Below are 19,730 nucleotides of genomic sequence, written 5' to 3' on the forward strand. Positions count from 1 at the left end.
TCCTTCAGGAGTTCAGAGAATTGTTGCTCTGTGCTTACTCTGGAAGTTTACAGGAGTCTTTGGAAAGTTCGGGTTAAAATGGGCAGAAGTTGTTCCTGATGGCAAAGTGAGAGCCCAAAAGCCACGTCAGAAAACTCCAGGCACACAGATCAAGCAGCCCCTTCAAAAATCAGGCAAAATCTCTTTAGCACTCACAATTCCAAAAGGCATTTCAGCACGTGGACTTGTTTTAATATTTGTATTTTGAGCAGAAAATCACTCTTGTGTTTATTTAATTTCACAACTGCTTAAGGAGATTATAATGGCTTAATCCTGGAAAGGCCCAGCAGTGCTTAAGAAGCAGGTGAGGCAAATTTGAGCTTTTTTCTCTCCTGACTTCAAGTCCTGGAGGGGATTCAACCTCCTAGGAAACATTAAGGATCTTTCAACATCCAGGCTTTATGTGCTTCTTCCCAGAGACGTGGAGACGGGAGACATGAAAAAGGAGCATGTGATGGAGATGAACTGGAGATTATAATTGTAATGCAGAATTAAAGGGGCAAATGTCAACATGGGTGTCTGTTCCTCTCCCTTCCAGCACAGGTCAGACTGGGGGATTGCTCTTTTTGGCCATCTGGGGATTTTGGTGGCTTTTCCAAGGCAAAGTTGGAGGTGCTTGGGTAGCACTTGTCATGGTCTGGTTGGCTTTGCTGTCTTTGGTTTCTCCTTGTTCTGAGGTTTGTGGAGGCAACAGTAGAGGAAGAGACTCATGAGACATGTTCACCTCACCTACCTGTGGAAACACTGCTTGGAACATCCTTCAGAGTGTGAGAGATCATGGAATGACGGAATAATTGATGTTGGAAAAGACCTCTAAGATTGAGTCCAACTGTTCCCCAGCACTGCCAAGTCTACCACTAACCCATGTGCCACATCCACATGGATGTTAAATCCCTCCAGGGATGGTGATTCCACCAGTGCCCTGAACAGCCTATTCCAGGGTTTGACCATCCACCATCATCAGGCCAAGCTCTGATGCAGAAAGGTCTGAACATCTCCAAAGGAACTTGGGGGAGTCTCCACAAGCAGCCCTGAAATCTCATCTGTTCATCAAATTCCAAGAAATTTCTGCTTTCAGCAGGAAAAAATGAAAATATGTTGCTCTAACTACATAAAATGTAAATTTTCCTGTGAGCACAGATCAAACCACAAGAAATAATGACAACACAGACTGTGCTGATGGAACCTTTGATCAGTCAAAAGGTAAAACACTGATTCTGGGAAAAATCTGAACTGACTTGCCTCAGCTTCTTGCTAGAACGTGTTTGTTTTGGAGATTCACAATTTCATTTGAAATAAGTGGGGAAAAAACTATCAGGATCAAATAGGAAATAATAAAATGCTCAAGGTTATAACTTTACCTTCCTTCCAGCTAAGTCCTGGGGCTGTCCTTGGTGGCACCAGAGTTTGACCTGTGTGGATAAAAGGATGCTGAAGAGAGGTCCCTGCTGGCACCACAGGAGGTGAGGGAGGAAAGGGTGGGTTGTTTTCCTTGGGAATTAAAGGGTCTTTGTGTCTGAGTTTGCACGGATCGTGGTGGTGCTCAGTTGATACACCTCTCTAGCTTTGGTGTAGTGTTTCAGAGATCCCAACACAGGCTGCAAAGGACAACCAACACCATTACCAGTTTCTACAGGCTGTGGGAGAGACCACATGGTCTCATTGTCCATCGTGTCCAGGAATTTTTCAGATCCTGAAGGTGATGAGCACGTGCTTGGGGCTGTACCAAGAAATCATGGAATCATCACAGAGCGGTCTGGGTTGGAAGGGACCTTAAAGATCATCCAGTTCCAACCCCCTGCCATGGGCAGGGACATCTTCCACTGTCCCAGGTTGCTCAGAACTCCATCCAACCTGTCCTTGAAAAGGAACACCCATCAGGAGTGGGATGGTCATTGCACGGAGAGACATTTCAACCCTGTGAACTCAATTCCTCTTCCACAACCCAGGAATTTGGAAGATGTTTGACTGGGCACAAGGCAACCCGTGAGGAGCCAAGGCTGGGCACCAGCAATGCTCTGCCTCGGCCATGCAGGGGTTTCTCTGCCAATGGGACCCAGAATTGCTGAGGACACCTTCCAAATGGCAAACAGCACTAACTGGGAATGTGCATTAGCATAAATACAGCAATGCCAAACACAGCTGACTCAAAACACACCCAGAAATGTGGAAGTGTGCATTAATCCCTTTTTTTTTTTTAAATTTTAAATGCACAAGTGCCCACTTTGCATTTTAATTTTGTGCAATTGCAGGGTGATCTCCGAAAATGCAAAGCCTTGTCTTTGCTGAGCTCCTTCAAGAGTTGCCAAAGCTCCCCCGTCAGCCGTGTCCAGCTTTGAGGTGGAGATCACGAGGATTCTCCTTGTCCCTTCAGACAGGTTGAACCAGAACTGCATGTTAGTTAAATGGTGACTGATTGAAATTACACTAATTGATGATTTAGGTGATAGATATGTTGTGATTTGTATTTCATTAACCCTTTTATGCTTAATGCAAAGAGCTCATCTCACTGCAGCTGTGAAGCACGGGATAACTGAGATGGGTGTGTTATGGAAAAAGAGTGGATGTGCTGGGATGGGTTGGGCTGGGAGAGGGTTAATATGTGTAGGAATGGGATGAGTGGAGGTGTAGGGAGAGTTGACCACAAGCACCTGCATGGGAACCTATTGCAGGATCCGGGAGTGCTTCCAGTGGAGGTGGCAGCACAACATGGAAGGGTGAGTTCAGTGCCCATGGAGGGGCAGTGTGTGTTTATTCCTGCAGAATCACAGGGCTGTGGCTGAGTTGTGACCTGTCCCACCTTTCCTTTCTCCCTGTGTCAGTCTGGGGACTTCTCTGGGCCGGGATCTCACTCCTGGATCCTATGGTGTGCCTCATGCTCACATTCAGGTCAAACAAACAGCAGCTCTGCCCCTGTGACACTGAGGAAGAGAGGTCTGATGTGCTGTTTAACAGCTACCTCTGCTATATTTAAGTAAAAACAATGCAGAGGATAGAAGAAATTATTATAATTTGTCTGTTGTGCCTATAGAAGAAGATTGAGTATATCCATCAGTCCATAGGCCTCAGCAGTTGGGTACAAGTGTAGTCAAAATTATACCCAACTCTCTCCAGGTCCCATAACCAGTGTGAGGTTGCTATAAGATACCCATATGATCACAGGTAACTTTAAATATTAAATTGATTTGGAAGTTAATTTGGCAATACAAATTCCCATAGGATAGGGAAGTCAACATCTTCATCCCTCCCCCTGTTTAGAACAGGTCGTGACTGAGGCTGAGGTTAGAAAATCAAAACTTGATTTTCAGTTGCATTTGAATTTCCTCCCCCAGCCTCCTGGCATGTCACAGGAATATAGTTATTGCCCTACAGAAATTATAATTTTCCTAGTCTGGCATCCCATTCCTGGCAGTGATCTACAGCAGATGCTCCAGCAGGAGCCAAAAACGTTAGGAACCAAATGGCAATGAAATTCCATTCAGGAATGTCCTCGTCCCCAGGAGACACTTCTCCCACAGCAGGCTGAGGTGGTGGCAGGGGAATGGGTGCTGTATAGGCCACTCTTCCATGGCAGGAGAGGGAACATCATCCTACAGCTGCACAGTAAGACATCCCAGGTGCATTGTTGTGTCCACCTGGTTGGTGCAGCTCGATGTGGACCTGCCTGGTGGAGAGGTGTTTGCATTGGTTGAGTGCATCTCTTCCAAGAGGGCCAGGATATTTAGGATATCACCAGTATTTCAGGGTTATTCTTGGATCTCTGGGGTTACTCTGTGTGAAAGGTGTATTTTGTTCAGAGGAGGAAGGAGAAGCACGTTCCAGAAGTGCCACTTCTACTACACTTGTGAGGACACAGCTGGAGGTGTCTCACAGCAAAGGCTGAGGACACTGAGGGCTCCAGGGTGTGGTGTGGTTGTTTTAGTTCATCTCTGCTCACATCAGGCTCATCTTCTGCTAATCTGTGCAGAAAGACTGTTAAAAACTCCCTGGTGTCCTGGGAGTTGAGCACCGTGACTGAGGGCTCCCTGCTCCTCTCCTCTGACACGAGCAGCCATGTGTTCCCTTGGAACCCTTCCTGCTCTGCCTCCAGAGCGATTTGTCATGATCCCTAATGCCACAGCTGTTTGGTTCCACCAGGTCATCTGCTTTTCTTAGTCCTGTTCCACCACCCACTGAAACTCATACCAGCCAGGAGATCATCCCCTATGGCCAAAAATAGCACTCCTCTCGCCCCTCTCTTCCAGCCACCCGGGAAAAATCAGGGTTTTTCTTCTTTTCTGATCCCCCCTTCCCTCGTGGTGCCCCATGAAGGTTGGCATAGCTGCCCTGGCAGCCGGGATCCTCGGCGGCACCGGCGTCTTGCTCTTCCTCGTCGCCTTTGGGACGGATTATTGGCTCCTGGCTACGGAGACCTGCAGCGTCTTCGAGCATGAGAACAGCACTCTGAGCACCGGGGAGGTGAGCTCTGGAATCTTGTCTTACCCTGGAACAATTAACTTCTGTAAATAATTTAAAATTTTTAAGTCCGTGACAATATTTTTTGCTCCAAGTGACCTGTTAATGTAAAACGTCAGCCCGAGCTAAAACTTTCAACTTTTTAAAATGCAAACAGGCTTTTCCATGGCATTGAGCATTTTGACTGAAGTAAAGTGTGTCTAGGAAACATTAAGACAGCACAGCACCTCTGTAATCTGGCAGATATGAACATTAAGGAATGAAAGGCAAAAATGTAAGAGCTTTAGTTGTTGACAGCATTTCCTTCTAAAGACAAAAGATATCTGCTGATATTTGCCATTAAAAGATTTCTCTCTCTGTAGTTTCTTCATTTAAAACTAGTTCATATTTAAAAGTGTGGGGCTTGGGAATCACTTACACCTGAAGTGATACAACTGCAGCAGAGACAGAAAACAAAAGTGAACATCAAATGCACAGCAGTGTTGACAAGTTCCTGCCCAACTAACAAGAGGAGACCTGTATATTTTCAAATTAAGGTTTATTGAGGATTTTAGTTAGTGGGAAGTGTAGTTTCTGAAGGACAGTTTGGTGTTTTAGTGCCAAGGACTGATGTCACTCGTTCACAGATTCTTTCTAAAGGTGGATTTTCGCTGCACTTGCTGTTGTCTGACTCCTCAATGAAATAACAACCAGCTCAGTTCCTCGAGCCACCTACTCCTCCAAAATGTTTTTGTGCTGATCAATGTGTGGCTTCAATTACAAAATGACAGGAAAAGCCTTGTTGTGTGCAGTCTTTTTGTTACTTCAAAGTTCAATCCAATTAGGTTTGATTTTTTTCCCTCGTGTGGTGACTCACCCTGGGTGAGCATCATGATGCCAGCAAGAAATATTTTCCTTTCATTTCAGAATCCCACAATCAAACGTGGGGCACTGTTTGCTTGAGTCATGGTTCCAAATGACTTTCTCTGTTGAGAAAAAAAACATTATGATGGAAAAAACTGCTTGAAGAAGTGAAACAGGGATGGGGTCTTTAGCATTTCAAGCAGCACAGTAAAGCTCTGGAGATGGCAGAGTTGTGGACAGAGAAGTGCTGCTGTTTTTGAGCACTTGGGAAGTGACAATGTTAATTGTTTCCCATTTTTGTTGTCCTTTAAAGTGGAGAGAGCAGAGATGGTTCAGTGCACGCCGTGAATAAGCATCTCAAACATTTCAGATGCGCTCTTGGCCAAGTGTTGCTGTGCCTGTCACTGAAGCAGAGCAACTTCAAAGGCACCAGGCAGAAATAGGAGCTGCTCTTACTCTTCCCTCTGAGCTATTTTATTTCTATTTCAGACACTGTTTCTATTATTTCTATTTTTGTTACTCTGTTTTTACCTTCTCTGTCCTTTCTTAAACCGTCGAATGCTGTTCCTCACAGATAAGGCTGGGCTGAGTGGCTGACAAACAGTGGAATTGCTGTGGATGCACCAAGTCAGCAGCCACCCAGCTGAGGGGGTTTCAGGGATGAATGTTACCCTTGTCACAGTCAGTGTTTTATCCTGAAAGGAAAAGGAGAATCAGGTCAGAGCTCTGGAATCTGTCATAATTGAGGTGAGGGAAGTATAAGGTCTCCAGGGGGACCTTAGAGCCCCTTCTGGTGCCTAAAGGGGCTCCAGGAGAGCTGGAGAGGGACCTTGGACAAGGGTCTGGAGGGGCAGGACAAAGAAGAATGGCTTCCCACTGCCAGAGGGCAGGGTTGGATGAATATTGGGAAGGAATTCTTGGCTGTGAGGGTGGGGAGGCTCTGGCACAGGTTGGCCAGAGAAGCTGTGGCTGCCCCTGGATCCCTGGAAGTGTCCAAGGCCAGGTTGGACGGGGCTTGGAGCAACCTGGGCTAGCGGAAGGTGTCCCTGCCCATGGCAGGGGTTGGCCTTTAAGGTCCTTTCCAAGCCAAACCATTCTATGATATGATAAGTTCCTTCCAGCACCTCCCTGTTGAGTCCCATCTCCTTTCTCTGGTTCACAGGGTCAATTCCCATGTGGACATTCCCCACCCTCCACAAAACATAGTTCTGTTACAGTCATGTTTCCTTTACCACACTGTATGTGATAAAGATAAAATTGATTTTGGCTGTAGTTTTAACAATTTTTTGATAAATAATCCTCAGCTAAACTTTGCAGTATCTTCCCCTCTGGAAAGATCGAAACCTTGTGCTCACAGGTCTGGTCTGGGGGTTGAAGGAAGGGGTTTAAGAAGTAGAACACACCCAGATGCTCAGCTCCCTGCCATACCCATCCAGCCCTGGCCATCAGTGGTTGAAGGATATTAAAGAAGAAGCTGGTTTGTGCAGGTCTGGATTTTGGATAATTTGTTATCAGAACCTTTTGGAGCTGTGATACAGAAAGTCAAGAACAGCAGCTGCCTCCTTGTTCCCCGAAACCAACTCAAACAACAAATGAAAACTCCGTCAGAAAATGAAAGCAACACCTGCCCAAGCAAAAAAATACACACTTTGTACCCTGCTCTTCCCTGTGTCAGCTGGACTTTCATTCCTCCACAGGCTGAAATGCCAACGGAGACCGGGAAGGAAATCCTCACGTTCCACCACGAGGGCTTCTTCTGGAGGTGCTGGTTCTTTGGTGAGGGCCACCCAGAGACCATCTGGACCTTCTGGTACAGTGAGTACGATGCCACCACCCCGTACCCACAGCATTTGCTCATGATTTGAGTGGGAGACGATCGCAAGGAGGGCTCCCAGGGATGCTGAGGTGGTTTTATTTCGTGGTTTTCATTCTCAGTGTCTCCCTCCCCAAAGCAAACCTGGCTCACCCTTTCTGTGCCCTTTCTGTGCTCTTTTTTAAACTTGGATTTTACTCTCAGAGGGCTGTTCACAGAAATGCAGAAACATTTTTGGGCCATTTAATAAATAATTTTCAAAGTCTTATGAAGTGGTGGCTTCATAACCCACCTCACATACCTCCACAACCCTTCCTCACATACTTCTTGATGTTTGTGTTCAGCTAAATTTGCTAAACTTGAGCCCATGCCCTTCCTGGTCTTCTGTTTTCCACCCTATTTTCCACCATCAGGGTGCTGAGCATTCCCACCTCCCACTGATTTCAGCACAGGGGAGGCTGGACATGCACATGTGTGGTGTCTGCATGCTCAGGACCAGTGGTGGACCATGGAGGGCCATAAACACATGTGTTTATGCTCTTTATTTTAAGACCTTTTCTGCTTTGCTTTTTTAAGGTCACTGAAATTACACGTGAGAATAAACAGAGAGGGATATCAAATAATTATTTTTTTTTTCTGAAAGCACATTTACTCTTCAAAAAAAAAAATACTGAAGGAGAAGGTGAAACCTGTTCTGAGACCCCAGCTGCTGCTGACTGGTGGCCCTTGTGCAGTGAAGGGTGTTGGATTTAAACACCACTAAAACCTTGACCCTGTGCCCGCTGGGGCTTCGATCCTCTCGGAGGTGCTCACGTGGTTGTGGAGCAGCACAGTGGCCTCGCAGGGCTGCAAATAATGCAGGTTCCCACAATAAATCTACTCTGCAGTGATTAAAATTTCAAATGACTTTGCTGTCTCCCCCAGTCCCTGACCTGTTCCCTGTAAAATCTTGCAGGAATAGTCACTGCCACCGTTCAACTGAGCCGCGTGAGGTTTTTCACGCAAAGTTTTTGATAAGGAAAGGACAGGCTGGAGAGAGGGAGTTTGCTATCAAATCACATTGTATAAAAATACATAATGTAATGTCACCTGAAGTGAAATGACTCACTCTGATAACTGGCAAATTTGTGCTGCTTCTTTATGTATTTATTATAATAGGATTGATCATGGCAAATTAATTTGCTGCTCTCGTGGATGTAATAATTAATTCAATAGGTATTCCATAGTCAATTTAGCATGAACTAATGTCCACCTATTATAAAGTGTTCCTTTGAGCTGGGGAACATATTTAAATAAGTGGCCAACCATTAATTAATTCATTTAACATTCATTCTATTACTGTTAATCATGATAAGCCTCAGTGGTATTAATATTGATGGGGCACTTCTGTTCTAATTGTGCTTTCCCTTCTCACCAACTGGAGATCTTGTAAGGAGCCTTGTTCTGGTACCCAAACACCTTTGCCACTTCCAGGTGTTCTGGCACATTCTCTGGAGGAAAACAACAACGGGAATATTTACACTGATTTCAGTTGTTCCACCTTTCATGATTTATGTCCACCTAAGATTCAGGTTATGAAAATGAGAAGATGTACCAGTCACAGACTCAGATCCTCTGATATCCCCCCTCTCTCACCATTTTTATTTTATTTATCTAACCAAGATTTACCCTCCTTTTTTCCTCCCCAGCCTTCTGATTTCAGTGAGGGTTTTGCAGGTTTTACATGTCCCCATGTGAGTGCTGTAACGGTGATTCTGCAGAAAACAAAAGCAAACAGGGATTTAATTAATTTTTTTACTCTTTTTCAGCCAGCCAAGCACATCCCAAGTTCTGCATGCATGGATACCTGTTCCCCATGCCCATTGCTCTTGGACCTTTGCCCCATCCCTCCTACGACACAACTGCAGGTGGGTTTTTGTCCTCCTCCCCCAGCAGCTCCTTTCCCAAGGGATTGGGTAGAGATTTGGGATGTGTGTCAGTCCCTTGTAAATGCCTGTGGCCAAGCATGGATTTTTGGAAGACTCCTTTATACACTGGCCTTGCTTAGTTAACTGCCCCAAACCGTGGGCACATCAAGATGTTCTCCCACATCTTCTCTGCTCCAGACCTGCCATTCCTGGCCATGAGCTGTGCACCCTCCCACTGTGTGCTCAGCACCTACTCCCATGAGCCAGGCAGGAGATTAAATCCACTCTGTCCCACCTCCTCACTCACTGGGAGGAGCTGGAGACAAAGGGCTTCATCCAGAAAACCCAAACTCATCCCAGTGCTGACTCAGTCCTAGAGTCAGGCTTCTTGGGAGAGCTCTGGTGTTGATTTATTGCAAGACAAAATAAACAAACACTGGAAAATCAGTTAAGGACCAAATTGTCAGAAGATCCCCATAAGTGACTGGCTTATGTTTAATACCCTGAACACGGCATGGTTGGAGAGCTGCCTTTCAACCAGCTCCCTTTTTATTTATGTTTCTCTATATTTTCCGAGTTCTTTAATGAATCAGCTGCTGTTAGGAATTTTAATTTGCTAAATTGGTGGCAGCAGCTAGAATTAATTCAATGATCTTTTTTGAAATGAATTGATTTCTTTAAATAGTGTGCATCAGTCTGCGCTGCCTCCGGGGATGCAGGGCAGACGTTCTGCACAAACAAACATCTTGACCTTTTCCTTAGCCTTTAGCAGTACCTTTTTTTATTTTTAGGTTTGTTTTTTTTTTTTTTTTTGTTATGAGAAATTAATTGGAAAAAAAAAGATTGTCAGTAGGAGAATGTGAGGGAGAGCAGCCAGTTTCTCTTGTTGTGCTGTGCAGAATTCCTGCCCCGGGGAACACGCCGTGGTGTCAAATGGATACGAGGGACCTGTGGATGGGAGGAGGTGGAGGAGCTGGGTGCAGGATGTGCAGCAAACACATGGATTAAGCAGTGGGATTTTTCCTGCTTAGGAGAGGCAGGAATGACGTCCAGTTTCTGAATGGTCTTGCTGATAAACGCACTTTTTTTCCGATCCTAAATAAAGGGCTGGAGGCATCTGCCCTTGTCTGTCAGCCCCTGCTATGAAACCCTGCCCAGCTGCCTCTCTTGGGACAGGTCCCAGGGAGATCCCGATGTTCATAGAGATCTTTTCCAACCTTAATGATTCCATGGAGGTGCTGGGGAGGGAGCTCTGCCTGCCACCCACCCCTGTGATCCCTGGGGACATGAGCAGGGTGTCTCAGCCCCCACATTTAGGACAGTGGGAGCACCGGGATCCTCCACTGCCCCAACTCCCTGCAAAGCCCCCGGGGGGGCTGCAGGGAGCAGTTAACACTCCTTTCATTTCTAACCAGTCCATCCTCATTTGCAAGTGCTGACAGACCAGGAGGCTGTCCAAGAAGAAGGGTCCTCCAGCTATTACCTGCTCCAGAGATAATTCTGCCTTATCTGCATCCTCTGAGGCTCCCTGAGAGAAATGGGTGACGGGAGGTTAAACATGAAAATGAATTCAGTGGTTTTGGAGAGTTCAAGATACTTATCTCTGCCTAAGTGGCTCTCCTGACAAAATGGTTTCAAATGAGGAAAACGCATCTCCTCGGTATCATTTTTCTTTCAAGTGTGAATCATTTCAGCATTACCCACTTGCTCGTGCTCGGCTTAAATCTCTCAGACTAGAGCTTCTGAAAAACAACAGGCGGAGCGAGGTGAGCTGGTCTGAGGGGATCAGATAAATCAAGGGAGCAGCGAGTGGGGCATCGGGGGGTCTTCTCTGCTGGAAGACACCACCTTTGGCTAAGGTTTATAGCAGTGACTGGAAGAGACTTGGCTGCAGGGGGACTGAAATAAGTGGACTAAATCCCACCCTGTCCCATCTTGTGGGGTGTGATGGACACAAGCTTGCTCAGCCCTGGGTGGGGTGGCTGCCTGAAGTCACAGCAAAACCCCCAAGCTCAGTGGATGAAGAGGCAGCTGTTCCCCTCTCCTGTTCTGCTCAGTCACAAAGGCCATTAATGGGGGAAATCAGGAGCTCCCATTTTCCCTGCAGTCCTGCCAACAAACGCTGCCCTTATTTTAAACCAGGAACCTGGCACCTTCCCTAAGCATTAATTAAAACAGAACAAAGCTCTGGGCTGATTCCACCTCTCCAAATTTTGCTCTTTTCTTTCCTTTCTTACCAAGCTTTTCCATCCCCCTCCAGGCCCAGCTGAGCACAGTGTCCTTTCCTCTCCCCCCTTTTGTGGCCTGCTTCCCTGGCAAACCCTCCCAGCCCCTTGTACTCATTCCAATTCCATTATGTAGGGCATGACATTCCCCCTGAACTTGCACCAGTTCCAGGCAAAGCAGGACCCTTGACTCTGCCTGACACGACACCATTGCAGGTGGTTGTTTCTGCTGTTGGTTAAACACAGAGTCATTAAGGTTGGAAAAGAAGTCCCAAGATCTTCAAGGATAGACTGAAGAAAGCCTCTTTTGCTGTTCTTTGCCTGACTTCCCTCCTGTTGTGCAGTGTACAGAGGGTTCTGGACGGCGTTCATCCTGCTGGCCGTGGCTGCTGCCCTGGTGGGGGGGCTCCTGCTGGTCTGTGGAATTCCCTTCGTCAGCCCCCGCTCCTACAAGGTGGGAGGTGGATTCCTGCTGCTCTCAGGTAAGGGCGTGGAATGCAGGGGAGGCAGGTGGGGATGAGGTGCTGCCTGGGGCTCTGGTGGGAGCTGCGCTGCTTGGAGTAAATGATTTCCCTCTTCCCCTTCCCTGGAATTAAACCCCTGTGAGCTCTGAGCCATATGAGTGGAAGGTGTCCCTGCCTATGGCAGGGGCTTGGAAAGAGATGGCCTTTAAGGTCCCTTCTAACCCAAACCATTCTGGAATTCCATTATTCTGTGCTCAGTCAGGCTTTAGCAAGATAGTCCTTCACAGAATCCCAGAATATGCCAAGCTGGAAGGGACCCACAAGGATCACCCAGTCCAACTCCTGGCCCTGCACAGGCCCATCCCCAAGAGTCACACCCTGTGCCTGAGGGATCATCCAAACCCTCCTGCAGCTCTGGCAGCCTTGGTGCTGTGCCCACTGCCCTGGGGAGCCTGGTCAGTGCCCAACCAGCCTCTGGGGGAAGAACCTTTTCCTGAGATCCAACCTAACCCTACTCTGACACAACTCCAGCCATTCCCTGGGTGCTGTCCCTGGTCCCCCCAGAGCAGAGCTCAGTTCCTGCCCCTCCTCTGCCCCTCCTCTACCCCTCCCGAGGAAGTTGTAGCTGCAATGGGGTCTCCCCTCCGTCTTCTCCAGGCTGAACTTAATCCTATCAAAGCTAAGATTTTTGAAAACTGCCTTTTTTTTTCTCCTACTCTTCTATGCAACCCAGACAGGCAGAGCCTTTTATTTGAGTAAAGCTGTGTTAAGCCTGTGCAGCATCAGCCCCACTCTGTTCCCTGAAGTCAGGCTTTGCATTTAGGCTGCTCCTGCCTCTGTTGTTAACATCTGGAAACCCACAGAGGGATGAAAGGCAAACCCTGCCATCCAAAATGGGAGGGCTGGCTTAAGGAGACCTGAAAAGATGAAGCGGTGGCACAGCAGGAAAATGAATTAAAAATAGGCATTTATTCATTACTCCCACTGCAGTTACAAATGATTCCATTGAATTATCACTTGGGCTTTTTCCTTTTCTGTATTTGAGAGGAATAACTGGCTTCACTACCAGGAACTCAAACTCAGAAAAAAGCTCTTTTGCCACTCAAGCAGCTCCAGGCTGGATCTCAGCTGAGCTGTGCCAAGTGAAGAACTTGGTAATGAAATCAGGCCTTTCTCTGAAAAACCACAGCTTAATTACAGATCCTCTACCGGGCTCTGCTTCCTCATATCTGGCATAAATCAAACATGAGGCAGTGTCTTTGCTCTCAGTTTAGGCTCTAAGTGTGCCCGAATTTGGGGAGAGCTGAAAACATTAATGAAAATATTTAATAAGAAAGGTCCCAACATTGATCTGTGTCCCCAGGTGCCACATCTAGCTGTCTTCTAAAGCCCTCCAGGGATGGGGACTCCACCACTGCCCTGGGCAGCTGTGCCAGGGCTGGACAGCCCTTTCCAGGAAGAAATTCCTCCTGATGTCCAACCCGAACCTCCCCTGGCACAGCTTGAGGCTGTTTCCCCTTGTCCTGTCCCTTTTTCCCTGGGAGCAGAGCCTGACGCCCCCCCGGCTCCCCCCTCCTGTCAGGGAGTTGCAGAGCCAGAAGGTCCCCCCTGAGCCTCCTTTTCTCCAGGCTGAGCCCCCCCAGCTCCCTCAGCTGCTCCTGGTGCTCCAGACCCTTCCCCAGCTCCGTTCCCTTCCCTGGACATGCTCCAGCCCCTCACTGTCTCTCTTGTCTGAGGGTCCCAGAAGTGCCCCCAGCACTGGAGATGCCCCAGCAGTGCCAGCACAGGGATGGGCACAGGGCCTGTGACACTATTCCTGATCCAAGCCAGGTGCCCTTGGCCTCTCGCCCACCCGGGCTTGTGTTCAGCCACTGTCAAGCACCCCCAGGTCCTTTTCCCCTGAGCAGATTTCCAGCCACTCTGCCCCAAACCTGTAGCTTTCCATGGGGCTGTTGTAACCCCATAATGGATAAAAATCCAAGGGTTGCACCAAAGCAGGAAACCTTCTCTTCCCATCCGTAACCCAGGCCCCAGGGAGGCAGCAGATGTCCCCAGGGTGTGTGTACACTCTGCATGTTGGGCAGAGATATCACAGAAAAGGGTGTCGAGTGAGACTGAAAATCTTTCTTTTTCTTTTTTTTCATTGTTTTTGCACTTTATTTGACTACTTCTTGATTAAAGGGCTGGGGCGTAGAATGTGACACTTTTTAAGAGAGCTGATTATGCATCACATAAACCTCTTGGCATTAGACAAAGATGCTGCTGTTAAAACTGAAGTTTGTATTAATGCAGCTTCAATGTGAACAGCAATCATTGTTATTAACAGTCGTTAGGGGAACGAGTTCAGCTGGAAGACACTTCCTGCTGTATTTTCAATCCAAATGAGAGCAGGAGGATGCAAGATGTTTTTCAGCAAAGTTTCCTTAGTGTTCCAGCTGTTCCTTTTATTTTGGGGGGGCTTATCCTGAACTCAGGCCTCTGGATCCTGCTTGGCCTTGGCTTCCTGATGGATTCAGCTTCCATCCCTCCGTGGCTATTTTCTCGTTATCCTTTCTAAAAATCCTTTGCATAATTGTGCTAAGCAGCAGGAACAATAGATTCACCACAGCTTCAGCTCCCCAGCCACCCCTTTTCCTGGGACAGCGGGACATGGAGGGAGGGATGATGCAGGAGAAAGCGCTTCTTGTCTTCTAATCATGGCCTGGGGGTCAGTGTTAATTAACCTCCCTTGCAGAAATGATCTCTCCTCGAGGAAGTGTGAAAATGCTGGCAATCTGCAGAGTGGGAAGGTGGGCTGGCAGTCGGGTGGCGAGATGGGGCACCATGTCAACCTCTCAGGGAATCCTTCGTAGGCAGCTCCATTCTGCCCACGAACTCCCTCCTTTTGGTGGAGGTTGTGACAACACAGCCATAGTTAACCACTGCAAAATGATGTAACTCTTCCCACCAAAAGGCTCTAAAGATATTGAAAACTCACTCCCAAGCATTCACGGATAACCAGCCTGACGTGGTCTTGAGGAGTCACGTGTGTCCCTCTGTGCCAGGGGAATCCAGTGCTAAAGGGTGAAGGTTGTTATTGTTCCATAAACCCTTTGGGTTTCCTCTCTGAGAAGCCTTTTTTTTGTCCTTTCAAGGGGACAAATGTGACTGTGTGCCAGCACTGTAACCAATGGACTGCTCCATGGGAGGTGTTTCTGGGAGCCCTTTCAAAGGGCCAGAACCACGTCCCTTGATTTCCTCTGCTGGGTGACTTGGGAAAGGCAGCCAGAGCCCATCTGGCATTTGCTGCTGCTGCATTTGCATGTCCACTGCCCCAGCTGGGCAGCTCTCCCTGCCAGCCTGCTCCCAAAACCTGGAATACACAAGTAAATAGCCAGTGTGCTGCTTCCCTTCCAGCATTTGCCACCCCGGCCTGAGCTTCAGCGCTTCCGAGGGGGAGGCAGATCCTGCCTGGTGAATAATTGTCCCCTTGTTTCAAAAGTCAGTTGGGAACATGATTAATTATCACTACAGTGTCACTGAGAGGGGTGGGTGCACTCTGTGCAGCAGCTTTTGAAAACTCTTTGAAATGCTGAGACAACTTTGCTTGTACTTCTTCCTTTTCTCTACCTTGTGCTCCTCAGTTTTGATTTCTTTTGGGCATTAGAAGTGAGGCCCTGGCACAGGGTGCCCAGAGAAGCTGTGACTGCCCCATCCCTGGAAGTGTTCAAGGCCAGGCTGGACAGGTCTTGCAGCAACCTGGTCTAGTGGGTGGCATCCCTGCTCGTGGTGGGACCAACTTGTTCTTCAATGTGACCCAACAGCATGAAAACAAGAGGCAGATTTCCCAGTCCTGTGAGTTAAAGTGCTGAAATTTTTGCTCAGATTATCCCAAATCCAGCAGCTCTTTGGCAGTCTGAGGCTCCCCACGTGCAGTAAAGGCTGACACTTCTGGAAGGGCAGCTGAAGGTCACCCCTCTATTTCCTCGTTATTAACATCCTTAAGAGGCAACTGGTGACAGAGGAGAACGAGTCAAAGTTCATTATTCTCATAATTAGCAGATTGCACAAAAGTTCAGTAGCTTCCACAGAATAAGAGTTAAAGATTGAGTTCACTCACCTGTCCCTACAATTAGCAGCTATAAAGGTGTCACAAGGAAATCAAGAGAGAGAAAGGAAAAGCTCGACTCCAATTTACCCACAGGGAAGATGCAGCTCTGGGAGGGGGGGATGGACCACCGGGGTCCCTTGTTCTGCAGCGTTCAAAGGAGACAGATTTAATACCCCACTTCAATTTGCTTGCAATTAGCCCCTCCCCAGAAGATGCCATTGACCTCATCAGCACCGAGATGGAGTTTCACAGTTAATTTTTTCCTGTACCATCCTGATGAACAGAGGCAGAGAAGGAGAGAGATCACCTGGGTAATTTTCCAGCAGTAGAAACCACAGGGATGCTGAGAGCATTGTAAGGATGGTTTGGTTTGATGAGGGCTTCACTTCCCCTTCCCCGAATCCAACATGCATCCTGTCTCACAGGTGTGGGTGCCGATGCCAGTCTCATTTTTAGGGCAGAAAAATTGCGTTTTCTTCAGTTTTTCATTTTGCTGCCCAAGGCAGGAGGGAATCTGTCTCTGCACATCAAAAGCTGGCAGGAAACAAAGATGACTTTCCAGAGCATCCAAGAAAGGAGGTGGTAAAGTGAGACCTGTTCAAAAGATGAAAAATCCAAAATAAAACAGCATTTTGAAACAAAAATGCCAAACACTTTAATAACATGGAGGTGAAAGCTCCTGGGTTTGTCGTTATGAGGAGTCTGCTGATGGCTGTGAGGGTGACAAATTTTAGGCAGTTTCATGAGTACTTGTGATTGCTCCAAACTGGCATTTTTAGCTGAGCAATTTTTGTTGAGCTGCCCTTTCTCTGTGCTCCCACCGTCCTTTGGCTACACCTGCCCTTCTGATTTTCTCTTCTTGCTGAGGACATGGTGCAAATCCCAGGGACTCTTTGTCACTCAGCTGTAATTATTCCAGGGAAGAAGGCTGCTTACTTTACAGTTTCTTGTCATTTTCCCAGAGTGTGAAAACATTCTTAATTTAGATGCCATGGCCGTGCCATCACCTCCAGTACCTGTTTAATAATAAATCCTTCCCTACCAAGGCCTGGCACTTCTCCTGGGGCAAGGGGAGGCACCAATCCCAATCCTTAGCTCCTGGCAAGGTTGGGGATGGGGCCACCGCTCGTGGGACTTTTCACACCCTCCTCGGTAAGAACTGGAAGGTTTTGATCTGATTACTTCAAAAAAAGGAGACTTACACCATCTAAATTGTCCTGGGACAAGTCAGCACAGAATTCTTGGTTATTTAAAGAAAACCAGGAGAATTCCAAAGTACTTTACCAGGCCACGTTCTCTCTCCCACTGGGGCTACGGTTTCATTTGTGTCTCTTACCATAGGTATTATAAGTTAATGAAATAGAAATTGATCTTTAAAAGAGCACTTTTCAAGGTTCAGTTGCTATCTAATTAATTTAATTTTAAATTACATCGGTAATAAAGACTTAATTGCCTTCTTATCAATACATTGTATTTTGTAAAGGACATGCGACTATTTAAACACACGATGGTTTTCTTACAGTAGAATAATTGGTATTTTAAGCATACAACTATCATGGTAAGTGTAAAATATTTATTTGTGCACTTAATTTCAAGTGGTATCAAAACCTCAATGAACATGCAAATGTTCCAGCAGCTGCTGTTTAACTCCTCGCCTGCCTCTCCAGAGAACACAAGGACTTCTCCACATCAGGGAAAACCACTTGAAATGACAGTGTAGGGCGAGGTAAAGAATATTCATAGGGTTAGGCTGATTTTTTTGTTGATAAGATTCCATTTTTCAGGGCATGGAAGGCAGTGTAATGGATGTGACAGTTTAGGATGGGTAGCTTCAACTTCTGTATAACTCGTAGTGAGCACTTTGAACCTTCTTACCTTCCTGCAAATCTCATTTTTGGCTGTTTATATCCATTTTAAACAGAATCACAGTAAAACACTGGCATGTTTTCTCTGACTGAGGATTCAGTAATCACTCAGCAGATAAATCAACATCAGGCTTTACCCCCTTCCTTTCCTTAGCAAAAGAGTTGGATTTTGGAGTGTCTAAGCTGCCAGGGAGAATAATGAAATATGCTACAACTACCTTTGATTTAAAAATGGCAAGGGGAGAAATTAAATCCTGCAGAAGCCACAACACATCCACGGAGCTGTGTGGTAACTTGTCAACTGAATTAATTTCGAGCTGTTCACTTCTACCATAAAAATATTATAAGCTGTGATGTATTTCTTTCATATGTGTGTGTGTGTATCTATATGTTATACAGCACCTTTTAAAAATAACAGCTTCTGGCTGTGAAGTACCAAGATCAGATATTACTGAAGGGCTTTCAGACCTGTCATCACACCATCACTACTGAGTGCAGTTTAAATTCAACACATATTAAAACTAGTATATATTTTTAATTATATGCAGTAAATAGTATTTGGGCCACTCTAGTTTTTGTCATCTGCTTCATATGGGGGAAACTAAACCTCCAGCACTTGGATTATGGGGAAAGGAGGTTCCTATTAAGGCGCTGAAGGCCCCAGGTCCAGGAGGTGCCTGTTCACCACGTGCTTTTCAGATGTGACCAAGCTCTTCCCGCTGACCTTCGACGGGAATGCAGCTGGAAATATGAGATGGGGAGGTCTCCTGGGAGACCTGTTTGGGTCATGGGCGTCCTGCGAGGCCAGGGAGGCTCCAAGGAGAGCAGACCCCTCCAGGAGAGATGCTGACCTTGCCCTCACTGCTCAGGCTTTGTGTGGCCTCAGCTTTCCTCTGTCTGGCTCCAGGAGGGCCAGGAGGTCTCACTCGCCCATGTGAAGTCTTTGTGGCCTCCTGGTAAAAGCTGCTTATTGTTTTTTTTATTACTCTGTTATTTTGTAGCCCATCTAAGATTGGTATCTCAGGGTTACATGCCTTTCCCACCTTATTATGTGTTATTTCCTTGCAAAATAGAGTCATCTGTGTCTGCTGAGGGTGGCAGGTTCAGTTGCCATCAGCAGGAACTGATTCCCATATCCTTGCATTTCGAAATTGGAAGTTGGATCTGACACTGCTTGGAAGGGTAGGTATGAAAAAGGAAAAAGTGAGTCTTGGTGTCTCCTCATTCATCTCAGAGAAATTCAAAGGGCAAAAAGGCACTGTTGGGAGAGGAATTCAGGTCCCTGCTGAGAACATGAGTGGTGTTCACAATGGCTCCTCGTGCCCATCTCCAGCTGTAGCAGAGCCTGGTTGTTAAAGCACAAGGTGTCAGTGGGCAGGAACTGGTCACAGTGTGGGTCTCCTCCAGGACAAGAGGTCTTGGCTTCCACAGGAACCTGCAGAGCAACATCATGGATAACAATTCTGCCACAGTAAGCTTTGGCTGAAGGACCTGCAGGGATAACTGGAGATCTGTTGAGATCTCTTCTTACTTTTACTCCCGTGTTCCACGTGCAGACAATAACTCATCTCTGTCTCTCTTTCCAGGGGGTTTATTTCTCCTGCTGGTGTTTCTCTTCGTGATGTGGAAGGAGTTTGCTGCTGACTTCCAGAAGTACATCCTGCTGGAGAGGAGCGAGAGGTGCCTGGACGACGTCCCCGTGCACGTCTACTACGGGTGGTCGTTCATGTTCGCCGCAGCCGGGGTGCCCCTGGTCCTGCTGGCTGGACTCCTCTTCTTCCTGGTGGGCAGAGACATTATGGAGTCCCTGGAGTAAGACAAGTTTGGAGAAGGCTTTGGTGATGTAAAGAAACAGGCACAAGTTTTTGAGGACTAGATCGTTTTTGTAGTTATAATTGTCGGGGTAAATTACGTTCACTCTTACGTGGAGGCAGGGCTGGAGCACTGAGCATCCATAGAATGGTTTGGGTGGGGAGGGACTTTAAATCCATCTCATTCCACCCCCTGCCATGGGCAGGGACGCCTTCCA

General features: G+C 47.0%; 1 protein-coding gene across 2 annotated transcripts; it reads left to right on the top strand.

Moving 5' to 3' along the window:
* Positions 1-4,232: 4,232 nt before the first annotated feature.
* Positions 4,233-19,666, top strand: LOC113971073 (transmembrane protein 182-like). 2 transcript variants are annotated; one of them, XM_027690623.1, is made up of 5 exons: positions 4,233-4,497; positions 7,035-7,152; positions 8,959-9,057; positions 11,627-11,764; positions 17,856-18,891. In XM_027690623.1, exons 1-5 carry the CDS (start codon positions 4,345-4,347, stop codon positions 18,035-18,037), a joined length of 690 nt encoding a protein of 229 aa, XP_027546424.1. In that variant the 5' UTR covers positions 4,233-4,344; the 3' UTR covers positions 18,038-18,891. The 2 variants fall into 2 exon arrangements, with proteins under 2 accessions (XP_027546424.1, XP_027546423.1); XM_027690622.1 differs by lacking the exon at positions 17,856-18,891 and adding an exon at positions 19,288-19,666 and having other exon boundaries at positions 4,235-4,497.
* Positions 19,667-19,730: the final 64 nt, after the last annotated feature.

This window comes from Neopelma chrysocephalum, unplaced genomic scaffold, assembly GCF_003984885.1.
Source record: "Neopelma chrysocephalum unplaced genomic scaffold, ASM398488v2 Primary Assembly neopelma1_81, whole genome shotgun sequence".
NCBI classification, from domain to species: Eukaryota; Metazoa; Chordata; class Aves; order Passeriformes; family Pipridae; genus Neopelma; species Neopelma chrysocephalum.

Coding starts and splice junctions, on each gene's coding strand:
- LOC113971073 (XM_027690622.1), top strand. CDS start 4,345: ATGAAGGTTGGCATAGCTGCCCTGGCAGCCGGGATCCTCGGCGGCACC. Junction 7,153..8,958: donor CATCTGGACCTTCTGGTACA/GTGAGTACGATG, acceptor ACTCTTTTTCAG/CCAGCCAAGCACATCCCAAG. Junction 11,765..19,287: donor TGGATTCCTGCTGCTCTCAG/GTAAGGGCGTGG, acceptor CTCTCTTTCCAG/GGGGTTTATTTCTCCTGCTG.